General features: G+C 34.2%; 1 protein-coding gene across 1 annotated transcript in view; it reads right to left on the bottom strand.

Annotated features, from left to right (window-relative positions):
* LOC116428531 (uncharacterized) overlaps positions 1–11,355 on the bottom strand; it is a 52,204-nt gene extending 40,849 nt beyond the window's left edge. Inside the window, exons 1-2 of the mRNA XM_031980254.2 lie at positions 11,274–11,355; positions 7,259–7,542 (exon numbers count right to left, since the gene is read on the bottom strand). Coding sequence (XP_031836114.2) covers positions 7,259–7,542; positions 11,274–11,355 — 366 coding nt within the window. The remainder of the gene's footprint in view (positions 1–7,258; positions 7,543–11,273) is intronic.
* Positions 11,356–13,421: the final 2,066 nt, after the last annotated feature.

Below are 13,421 nucleotides of genomic sequence, written 5' to 3'. Positions count from 1 at the left end.
AGTTATACTATTTTATACATTTTGCGTATTCTTTAGATTAAAGCTACACCTCTATCAACGAAGTATTATACGTTCTATAATGATTATTTAATTTTCCATTTAAAGGGAAATTTTGAAAATCATTGTATAACTATTGCACCACTTTTCCCCACTATTTATTCTATGGAGTTAATCGATTTGCAAGTGGACCATTCACGTATCAATCGTATTAAATGCTTTATGGTAATTCTAGTATTAATCAGTAAACTACGTTTGACGAGTATACAAGTCATCTTAACATTAAAACTACCAGACTAGTCAAAATGACCCAATCCTGATTCCCTCATTTCGCAATTACTAAAAAAGTAACAAACGTTTCTCTAAGAAATTATTAAAAATATTGATTTAGCAATGCGCAAGCTGAATTATAAATCAATTAAAATCTCAATAAATACACTCTTGAAACTTCTATAGAGAAATTTCAAAAAGCCAATTCAACTGCTCGGTAGTTATAGCGTTAAACCTTGAAATGATACTAATTCTTTCAACGATGAATTATTTATGTTTTCAGATAAATATGTAACTCTTCTTTGTCTCGCTTTGGTTTCTCATTAAAATATACCCTGCGTCCGACGAATACACACTTCATTTCTTGATTTTATTTCACATGAAACGAGAGATTTTTCAAACCAAATTCCACAGTTAACAGGTTAAATCGTGTTCACAGCTCGATGGGAGCAAGCACTCTCACGATTCAGTGTCAGCGAACCGCGCGAATCGCAGGAATGCCCGCGCCCGAACAGAAATATTACTAATGAAATCTGCAATTAAGCATTTCAACGAGAGAAACGCGCAATTAAAGGAAATCATGCGAGCAAAGAAGCCAGAAGAAGACTAGAAAGTCGTAGCAAACCATACCGAATAAAGGCGTTACGCCTTGACTTCTAACCATTGCGTGGTTTTTTCGTCGACCTCAGCCGAGTCCAGTCAGACTGTTCGTGGTGCATCAAAGTCCGCGGGCTGGCATCGCCATATTCAGTCTGTTACACCTCGGAACCAGCCACGTTATCGGCGGCAATAAAATTCAACGGCACGCCTATGCGGCGTCTATAACAAAAGTCTCGAGCCCGCGGTGGCTCTTGCACTCTCTACCGTAAGAACGCATTGTCGTAATCTGTTGCATAAAAATTGATAACCAATAAGGGAGTGATTGTGATAACGTAAACGCGTACAGGATGTTCCAGGATGTTTCTGGTTTAATTTTGTCGGCGTACAATATAGGTGAAATTAAGATAGGTAGATACGTTGTTCCAGGATTTTTTGGTTTAATATTGTCAGAGTTCGTTGTAGGTAAAATTAATGAAAAAAATGTCATGTAAATATGTATCACTGGAAATATTATTATAACGGATGGAATGGATATATAGGTTGTTTCAGAATTGTTTGATTTATCGTTGTCAGATTCTACTATAGGTCAAACTAATGAAAATATGTCATGCAAACACGTGTCGTTGGAAATAATATAAAATTATGCCAGGAAGAATTTATGCATGAAATGAATACTAATGTGCCTTCGTTATTGTGATATATTGTATGATTAGAGCAATAGTAGCAGCTTTGAGGAGCAATTAAAAAACATTGCACTACATCTAGAACTAGAACTTTGTTTAAAAAATAAACAGGTTAGATGTAAATATTATTCATCTATGCACAACATACTTTGTACAACAATGAATTATTTATTTTCTCAAATGAACATGTAACTTTTCTTCATTTTGCTTTAGTTCGTTTAATCCTATTATAAATAAAATATAATTGTAAACGCTTATAAAAATTGTAACAAACAATTTTTTATGATTTTTTTATACATTTGTTATAGTATCCAAGTGAAACTATTTATTTTTTAAACCGTTTCAAATATTGAACGTTTTTAAGATATCATTAATTGCTAAACTGAGCAAAACTGAGAAAACTGAAACTAATGTTTCAGCTGTTTTATAATAAGGTTTATATTATGTTTTATATTAAACTAATGAATCATGCAGGTTCTATTCTGATCTATTAATTTCCTCTACCTCGCCAGAAGCCTAACAATATCATCTTTCCAAAATTTCCACCAGGCTAAACCTTCCAAGCAAAGCACGAAACATTCCACTAATTCAACAAAATACAATACATTCAATCAATAATACGATCTCCATTATTACGTATAATATGCTCAATATCTAATATTTAAGTGTACACCACAAGATAAAAGTAGTCTCTCAAGAACAATGACAATTTAATTATGGTAAAACTTTTTTATAATCAACTCAATGTAGCACATTTTCCTCTCAAAAATAGAATTTAAAAAAAATTGTTTCAAATGAAAAAATTAAAATAAAATTTTTGCTTAAAATTCACATTCTAATAATAATATCATGAAATATTCCGCTAAAATTACAGGAAGCATAAGGCGTGTTTTATCTATTTCGATTTACAGAAGGAATAAGTCTTAATAAAGCACCAGAGGGCAATAAAAAAAACTAATGAATTCCATCCATATCAAATTCTTCTTCACAAATATATATTGATGTTTACGGAGATATAGCCGGTACGTTCTTGTGAGACAGACTGTATGTAGCGAGGCTACCCTGGTTGCACACGTGTACACGCTTTCCGCGCACGTTGAATTAATGCATACGCTTGCATCGTTAATTAACACACCGCCGCTGCCCGTAACGCGATCGCGAAGCGTTGATCCATCCGCATTATTCTTACCAGATCCTTGTTGTTCTAGCACCCTCCGTTTTCCTTATGAAAAATTTATTCCACTTTCGAACGCGATAAAGGCGCGTGTGCGCGGCGAACATTGCAACATACAGTCTTCGACAAAATTCACGTGAACTCTGGAAATCGGTGATTCCACGTTTCGGAATGCCACTTTCGTTACGATGCACGCTAAATACCGTACGTGATTATACGAACGTTTGAGTCGGTCACGGGAAATCGAAACTAGGATAGCGGTAATGTTTATTAATAATGATACCAATCTGTTTAATGTAGTACATAAAATAAGTTGTTATAATTCTTTTTGTTAATCTTTACCTTTTATCTTTTCGTTGTTTTATAATTTTGTGGAGTAGACTGATGTTGATACACTATTTATGGAAAACTATTAATTACACCGGTCAACACGATTTTTGTTACAGAAAGTTCAGTGGGTGATCTTAATAGTGTTTCTCGAGCTGAATTCAAATATGCAATCCGTTTTTCGTTGTCACCACAGTTTTTGAGGGCTTATTCTAATATTTAAATATAAACATCCAGAATAATAATGAAAGAAGAAGATTTATATTGTCATGCTAAAACTGTTAAAATTTAATAAATATTTAATATATTTATTTATAATAAATAATTACTTAACAGTAGCTATTTCTAATGGAACGTACTCCTCCATTTTTAAAACATTGGAAGCAATGGGAACAGTAACTGGATCGATTGCTTCAAGTTTTTCTGTCGAACGCCAAGAGAATTATGAGTACCAAGAGAAAATACGAACAAACGACAATGGAAGCTGAAGAATTTCCTCGAGAGAAGCTAATACGCTTCGAAATGCTCTCCACGAGAAACCTGAATTAGGTTATAGCACTAGAATAAAGCTTGCTGATTGCCAGTAAACACCATATTTTGTATTTTATACGGCATAAAACTGAATGTAAAGTTTTAAACGCGTTGTTTTCAAAGCAATACTTTTTATGATCAGTTAACTCGATATTTAAAAAACCAACCGTCCAATTCACTTGAAACTTTGAAAATAAATTCAGTTTATATTCTGTTATCGTTTCAGCTATAACTATGTAAATATCAACATTGATATTTTCAGGTAAAAATTGGACATTTTGTTTGCATATAATTAAATACTTTTCCACCATTCGTCAGCATTGTCTATTTTTCAGTAATACATTACCATTTTAATTTTAATTGAATTACATTCACATATATGTACAACACTTTAACCGATATGCTTCGATAAATATAATGTACCACCGAAACAAATTTACATTTTTATTTCAAAATGTCATATGTTCTTAAAATACTTATTAACTCTTTTCACTCGAAAGGTGACCCTCAATCGCTATTTGATTCAGCACAGCAAAATTATAAAATTTAAAATTCAATATTAAATTTAGTATAACGTATCAACGCGTTAAATATGGAAATAAAATATTTCTGTCAAAGAATGATAAGTACTTATAACGAAAAATATTATCAAATGCAAAGGTTTAATAAAATTGCAAAATTTGGATTTTATATATTTTAGTTTTCTCTGAGAAAATTCTCGAAGATCATTTTAGTTTCTCGATATTGTATTACGAAACCCTTCAAATTTGATTTCTTTATATAGGATGGGCACAAAGAAATTCAATATTTTTTGTTTCAACAGGAAGTTTTATTATTTTATGTAATTTTTTAAGAATCAATCGAAAAAGCGAATTTGTAAAAACGGATCACTTGATGAGAAACTGTCCCAAAATAAAAAAGGAATTATACTTCGAATTAGTATTAAAACATTCATACGAAATAATAATGTTTCATGCTAAGGCTAAAAATAATGGATTTCTTTACAGTCCCCCTAATATAATACAAACCCATCATACACTTAAACTGTATTATTAAAAACATATAAGTCTAGGGCAGTTTTATCGATATTCGGATTTTCAATACGTATTTTACAGCTTCTCGGTCTCTATGCCAACTCCAAACCATAATTCAGTAAGGAAGAATCGCAAATTCTTCCTCCTTGCGTCTCAATAGCAATGAACGTATCATAAACCCACACGGTCATAGGTCACAGCTATGGATGTATCGGTACCATTGTAAGTTTTATCCTACGATAAATGATCAATAGACTATAGCTATTTATGCAATGTTTAATTTTTAATAGAAAACGGTTTTGTTTAGAAAAAAAACATTATAAAGAGTATTATGCTTTGGATATTTTCATGTGTATGCAGTTTAATGATAAGAAAAATAATGTTCCATTTGAACTTAAAAGAATTGAATAACACTTACATTTGTTAAATTATATTTGAAATCATCGCTACGAATCTGACTCGATATTATAAAATAAGGTGTGAATTCTTGAATGTTCATGCTTGATAAATCATCCGATTAACAGGTTAATGACTTTACAAAACCACTCTAAGGCCACCATTATCGATGCCTATTTCTATATTATTGCGGTCCCATGAGTCGATTATCAGAAACAATCTTCAATAACTTTCATGCAGGTATTTTACATTAACGGTCTCGGTATATTGAACTTCATTATGACAAAAATGCAGAATACAGATTATGCAAATAATATATAATTTATCCGTTGTGTTCCGAGCATAACATTAACCTTTGCCATACAATTATTTTCGAGGTTGTACTCATTAGAGCTACTTCACCGTAAATAATCAGCTAGAAGAGAAAAGTATTCTGCAAGCCTACGTTCTCGAAATTAAGTATTGATAATAAAAAAAATATATTATGTATTTTATCTCGAGTTTTATTTTGTAAGAATGGTTAACCCTGCGCCAAGGTCACATGCCAAGAAAGATTCGATATTTAACTTCGTTCTAATAACCGCGTGTTTTGCCCATTTTTGTTGCAATTAATTATTATATAGCAATCATGTCGTACGTAATGCTACAACGCATTTGAAAAACATTGGACGACTGCATCCCGGAGCAAATTACCCTTAACGACCTGAGACGTTTTAAACGAAGTGGTCGTTAAGGGATATTTCGTTAAAACACAGACAAAAGTCAGTCCTTTTCGGACAGATGCCGGGCGTGTGTAATTATAGCACAATTAGCAAATAAATCTGTAAATAATTGTATCCGGGGAAAACTAATGTTTCGATATAAAGAAGGACGAATGAATAAAAATGGGCAAATAAATATAACTCTAACGTATAATTTGAATGCTTGTCAAATGTTCCCCAATAAATTAGTGGAGTACCATGTCCAGCTATATTTGACTTGTATAACTTCGACGCAGGTTCCACTTTAAATTAAACACTTTGCACTCGAGGGACAACTCACAGTCACCGTTTCATGTGATATAGCAAAATTATAAAAGTCAATATTTAATATGCTGCTTTAGGTTATGCAATTAGACGTGCAATATTCGAATACGATATTTCTACCTATTGATTCGCGCATTATTAATATTCAATAGGAAATAAATACATGTAGCAAATAAACTTTCGAGTGCAAAAGGTTAAAGCTTAATTGAGTAACATTGATGCAAGTCCAAGTGAAAAACCGAGAATGCAGGTCGTACTTTATCAGCTAATAATATTATGTTAATAATCTTGAATAATATAGTATAATTATTAATGAATAATCAATGAATATTCGATTTCATTAAATTCATTTTGAAATTAATTCCGAATCGATTATAAGGCAGAGTTGGGCAAAATGAAATCTAATTGCATACTAAAATTAATAGATGAAATATAGGTTTTCTCAGTTAAGTTTAGATGTAGCTAAAAAATGTAAATTCATATTCAAACATTGCAAAATATCATAAAAAAAGAACTTCTTTTCGTTTTAATAATTGTATTAATATACCTTGGAATCGTAAAATTAGAATGACGTTGAACTTTAACGCCTGAGCGTATCAAAGATTAACTTGATCAATTACTTAATTTTATTCGCCAATTTGCTATGCAAAATGAAATGAATCAACAATATCCCAATATATTGGTATGTGACTTCAAAATCACGCAAGCCTATAGATGGTTAATATATACGAATTATGCTCTCTGCGTATATTATTGGATCATCCCATAAATAATGCTGTTTTCTATATTTCCCTTATTTTTAAAAATGAAGATAAACAAAAATTACGCGATTACGTGACCAAAAAATTATTGAAAAATATTGGATCATCCCATAAATAATACAGTTTTCTATATATCTCATATTCTTAAAAAGTAAAAATAGACATAACTTTTTCTAAAGTAATTATAATGTACAAATACAAAACCTATAGGTAACGAAGAAGAATATGCTTTAGATTAAACCCACTTTTCTTAATCTTCATCTCAAAAACTAAAAGAAACCTAAAAAAACCACATTATTTATAAGATGACTCAATATATTGAGCGCATTTTTCTTGTCCGATTTCGTCCACCCACTCATTCCTCTGTGAGCGTTTCTCGCATGCCTTTTTCTGCCTGCCATTTTCTAGCCAAGGGCTAAGCCAGTCTCAGGATAAACGGTTTATTTATTTGAACACGTACCGGAAATTTGCTACTGTGAGTTTGTAAATTGGCTGCCTGTTGAGTCTGACTTGAACTCTGCTCCTCCCCGTAGAGCGGTGGCATCCTGTATTCCGGTGCAAAGTTCTGCCCGGAACTGCGAAGCTGGCTGTCGTCGTGCGCGGGGTTCCTTTCGATGCCGGTAGTCGTACGGGACGATTGCTCGGCTACCGTTTGCACCCTGTTCTCCTGCTGCTCGTTCTGGTTCTTCTGATTGTTCGGCACCGGTTTCGGTGGTGGTACTGGCTTGTAAAGTCCCTCCTCATCTGAAATTCATGTCCCGTTTAACAATCGGTTCCCGTGATTCCAGCTTATCGACAGGTTCGACCGTAAAAGAGAAAGGCGACGCGACGATTTCTTCTCGCCGATCGCGAGAGGCAAATTGAAATTGACTATTGTTCTTTTAAATGAGTTCTTCGCTGGCCGATTTTATTAACACGGGGAAACGATGCTTTGCGCGACTCAAATATACTCGTTTTGTGAAAGTTTCTACGCATGTTTTGCGCCGATCGTGGACAATTATGTGCTTCTCGGATCGTTCGATTTACTGGGAGTGATTTTTAAGGTATTTGGGAAATACTGTTTAGCACGCGTTGCTGGTAGATTGAGAAAGTTTATGTAGATTTAGAGGAACTTGTTATGAACATTTAGTAAATGTTTAGGATACGTTACAAAGGATAATTAGAAATAGAGCAACGTTTGGAGAAACTAGTTATGAAAATTTCACAAATGTCTATGACACGTTGCAAAGAAAAATTATAAATGGCGAAACATTTAGCGAAACTGAGAAGGTATATGATTTTATTTAGTTAGTGAATAGTTTTAGTGAAATAAACATGAAGGAGAATAAATACAAGCGTATTATATATAATTTGAAAATGTGCATATGATATAAATATATTTAATATGCATTTCCGCAATGTTGGTACTGTTATGTTTCAACGGATGTTTTCCATTTTACTTGTACAGCATGGCGTCTCGAGCTGACGCGTTGACTGTCACGCAAATTTTCTGTGCATCACATAAGCGACACCTTTTAGTGCAACAGGAAATATCTTTCCTTTTCTTCCAAATATTTGATAGTAAAAAGTTAAAGCTCAGTAGCAAAAAAATGCAATATGGTTAGAGGTTAACCAGCTTGGTCTAGTTAATTATTAGTAACTACAATGATGATCTATGAACCTATTAATATCTTTTATAGAAATTAGTATATTTTCAACTACATAAATGATTATGCAGTAAAATTTACAATAATGCATTATTTTAAATTCCATGTGTTCGATTTTTGTATTACATTCGATAAATTATAAGGAATTGTACATGTCACAAATGAACAATGAAACACATTGTTCATCAAGTAAAAGGTACACTTAGTAAAAGTACATTTAGTAAAACATCTGAAGGTATAATATGTCAAGAGAGATGAAACTTCCGTAAACGAAAAATCATGTGTTAAGTTCGTGTTTTGAATTGTTAGCTCTATCGGCATCGGTTCGATCGAATCTCATTAAAATTTTGTATTCGAAATATCGGTACGTTCGAGTATTTTAAATGTTTCGTTCGAAACATTTACGAAGATGCCGAGAAAGGGGATCATTAATTTCTAATGAAAAAGTAATTGCCAAGGGAGTTAATCTTATACAGTTAATCGTAATTAAGTTGATGTTCAGCTGCGCGTAAAGCTACATTTAGTTCCAGCGAACTTCGACGTATCCGCTAAGGAAAATTAGTCTAGCCTAGGTGTCTTTTCCCCTAACTAAATAATTAGTCTTACCGTAACGAAGCTAATGAATATTTGAAAATTCAAATTTCGTTATATTTCCTGTGTAGTTTGTTACACCAAAAATCATGGCGTATAAAGAAATGCATAAGAGAACGGTTTAATTAGAAGACAAACTTACGGGGATGTGTTACCTATCGGTTATGAAACGTTTAATTTATTTACATTCATTTACCTTTTAAACGCATCAAACTTTGAAAAGGGTCACTATTTTATAAATATTTATAAACATTTGAATAAATGTGTAACAAACTTCTTACTTCCTATAATTTACACTGCCCCTCGGAGGCTTGTAGTCATTCATTTGATAATCTTCAAGAAAGGTGTGAATAAATATTTCAGTATGCATCTCCATCTTAACCTAGACTCTTAACTAGACAATATTTCAAGTTAATGTGAAGAATTAATAAGATTACGATTATTAATCCTATGTTTATTTAATTAAAAGATTTCACGTTATGACGTTTTCCCGTGTTACCAGTCAGGATTTTATCATGGAAAACTAATTACTCAATGAAGATAACAAGAACTATAGCCCTTACGGTACAGTAAAACAATTTCTAGCGGCAAAATCCCATGATACACAGAGATCTATGAATTAAAGAAAAAAAAGGTAAAACAAAGCGTTACTGCCAGGTGAAATATTACTTGATGAGAATAGCAAACATCACGGCTATTACGGTACAGTAAAATAATTTCTTGCGGCGAAATCTCATGATACACAGAACCGCACGAGATCTATGAATTAAAGAAAAGAGGTACAACGAAGCGCTGCCTGATGAAAGAAAGAACAGAAGATACAGTAGGAAAAGCTCTGTTAAAATTACTAAAGGAGAGAAATATTCAACTTTCTTATACTTCATTTTACTTTTTTAATTAACTGGTATTAGTATAGAAGGTAGTAGTAATTCTTTGAAACATTAATATGTCTTTAACACGTGCAGACGAAACGATTTCTTAAAGAAAACACAAGAGAGACGTTTAAATGTCTTTTAGATTCACAATTAAATAAGTTTAATATAGTATCGTATATGGTGATTGCAAAACTGATTTTTTACAATTACTTTTCACTGAAACGTTTTACCACCTGATGAGTTTTTGAGAAAAGTAAAATCCTCAAGCTTTTATTTAGAGTAATGACTTTACTCTAACACGTTTATTCACAGAATAACACAAGAAATCGATTTATATAAAAAAATATGGTTTCATTTGTACAAATGCAACTGCATTTCGTAAGTATATACTTATAGTATATATGTACTTGTATATGTATACGTCAGTCACTTACAGAAAAATTGAATCGTCGGATTATAAAACTAGTTAAATAATAGAATCAAAATTTTCTTCTGTTACTTTTCGTCAAGTTTGTTTGAACTATAGCCTGACACAGTAATGAGATTCTCTTGTCAGTATTTCGTACATTCTTCAGCAGAAGAGCATAAAATATGCAATAAAGTTGCGTACAATGCGCACTTTCTACTAGTTTCGTCAACACTTAATATTAATGGTATTATTGCACAATTGTATGCCAGAATGATATCAAACGGACTCGCGTCGACCGTTTACTTTGCAACACATAAAAAGAATGGCCAAATATTTGATTGAACCGAGGGAATAAAATGCGAAAACAAACATCGTCATATTACAAATGTTCCTTGAAAATGTGGTTATATTTTATTAGATTTCTATGAAACGTTTATAATGCAGATTTTATGATTCAGTGGTCGAAAGATTTTTTTTTATAAATTCAATGACTCACTACATTTCAAATGAACTTGTATATGTATACAGTAGCTACAAAAAGCATTGTCAAAAGAATCGTCAATACTTCAAACTGTCACAATTTTCGTTTGTTATTAATTTTAAAGTATTCAGCTTCTGCTTTACAATTTTGAGGTTAGCTTCTCTAAAGATGTTCTTACATCACGTAATAAACAGAAAAATCAGGATACTCATCATCTATTAAATTATAAAATATATATTACAAAGTACAATAACTACTAATAAAATTCATTTATAATGAAATTATAAAATATAATATAAAATATTTTAATCGATTTTGTTTGTTATATTACTAAACCACGATTGTTATGATTGAACAACGAAAATTCAAAGGATTCTAAAATTTCGTCGAGTTTTTATCATTTTCAGATATATCAGTCGGTATAAACTTTAAGCGAATACTTCACGAAAGTTTCTATACAGTTCTGCGTGTACCTTGATTCTGATTTTGCCTCCTGAGACGGTTCTCCTGCTTGACTTTGCGAACGGTGGTGGCCATCGCGTGTTGGCTGACCATCTCTGAAGAATGCTCCCGCAAACGCGCCGAAACCCTCTCTTGCACGCCCGTGAACACTTGTCTCACTACTATGTCGTGAATTCTCAACAGCACCTTATCATCTTGTCATAGACTCATCAACGAACAGTTTTCTCGAAGTTCGAAGCGTTTTAACCAAGAAGCACACGCGAGACCGAAGTGAAAGTATCTTCTCTTGGGTTTTGCTTGAAAATAGTGGATATCAACCGACCACCGCAAACCTAAGCGACGCTGACTCGGCTTATTATCCCCTTTTCCAGTACAATTATCTCATTTTTACTGATCAAAGGCAAATACTGTTGCAAGCCATAGATTTAACCAAAGTGTTGCTCATTATATCCATCGCTCGCTTCTCTAAGTAAGCAGTTCAACGAAAAGGTTACTTTCCAATATTTTAGTCCTTTAGTAAATCAGCTGCCAACAATGGACAACTTATTTCCCACAATGTTTCTATTTGATATTTATAAATATTTAAAGCAAACAAGAGTTTTATTCATAGACCCAACAACTATCAAAACCAAGTGACACACACAAAAAACTCAAAAGTCTACTACATTATTTTCATCACTTTCAGCGACAAATGTCTCATACTCGATTCAACCGTTAACATTCCCCATCGAGAATAAAACCTACAATCTTGCTTATAAATTCGTACGTCCCCACTTCATTCATGGCGGCACTAAGGACAAACCTCCGGAAGCAAGCAGTCCTCCAACTTCCTTTGGTTTAATCTCTATTTGGAAGCAAGTGGCCGACATAAATCCCAATTTCCTTGAACAATCTTCATTATACTCCTTCATGTCTTCTACAATCTCTTTTATTCCTTCTTTACGCTTATCATCAAACTCCATTCCATTTAACTGAAAATTTCTGCAAAGTATCTTTCGCGGGTAGCCTCTTGTCATTCAAAGTCCAAAACATAGAGAGACTCAATAGAAAATTTCTTAAACATCCTTCCTTACACGTCTCTTTATGTCTTCTACAATCTCATTTCTTCCTCCTTCACAGTTGACATGAAACGCCATTCCATTCCCAGTATCAGTGAGTCCTTAAACCCCCTGATGATGTCAGTCGCAATACTAGCGAAACGTGAGGAAATAATTCCTAATAGACACGGCTTAGACTCGAAAACTTTGAACACTTCTCATAGTACTCCTAGCCGGAACAGTCTCAAACAAATCGTCCATTCCATTTAATCAAAATCGCTAGAAAGTGTCTATCGCGGGTAGCTTCTTGTCATTCAAAGTCGAAACCGCGAATAGACACTATAGAAGTTTCCTTAGACATTCTTCCTCGCACGCCTTCGTGTCTCCTGTAACCTTTTTTATTTTTCCTTTAGACCTGACATCAAACTTCACTCCATTTAGTCAAAATCGCAACGGACTGTCCTTCACATGTAGCCTCCCGTCATTCAAAGTCGCAAAGATGAAGAGACACCACAGAAGTTTCCTCGGACAAACTTCCTCGCGCGCCTTCGTGTCTCCTGCAACCTCTTTCATTTCTCCTTTAAACTTGACATCAAGCTCCATTCCATTCAGTCAAAATCGCAGCAATCCCGTCATTCGAAGTCCGAACCACGAAGAGACACCACAGAAGAATTTGAAAGGCAGACACGTGTCAACGAGACGACCGGATGCTTTTCCACTGCGACCGCGATGGAAACGCGAGTGCTCCCCTCGCCGGAGGGCGAGCGTACGAGGCCGGGCACGCGAAGGAAGAGGCCGATCGCCGGTATCGGAGCCGCTGGCCAGGAGTTTCTCCGGTTCTTCGGGTTTCTTCCGTGCACGCGCGAGTCGCAGGCAAGAATGCCGCGGCACCAGGCGAAAGAAGCGGATTTTCCACGCGGGAGGAACCGGCGATCCACGGCTCCCGGAGCCTTCTTCGACGTACTGAAAGAACTCAAACTTTCCATTGAGTGAACGTCTGGTTCCGCCGTACTGGCTTCACTTCCGGTATCGTCCCACCACCACCAAAGGAGAAATCACTATAAACACCGGTGGGAGAAAGACCGCCGGTGAAAGAGACGAGGAAAGCGCGCTGCGCGGCCG

This window comes from Nomia melanderi, chromosome 1 (genome assembly GCF_051020985.1).
Source record: "Nomia melanderi isolate GNS246 chromosome 1, iyNomMela1, whole genome shotgun sequence".
Lineage (NCBI taxonomy): Eukaryota > Metazoa > Arthropoda > Insecta > Hymenoptera > Halictidae > Nomia > Nomia melanderi.
Note: the sequence above shows the minus strand (reverse complement) of the source record. Positions and strands in the feature narration are given on the sequence as shown.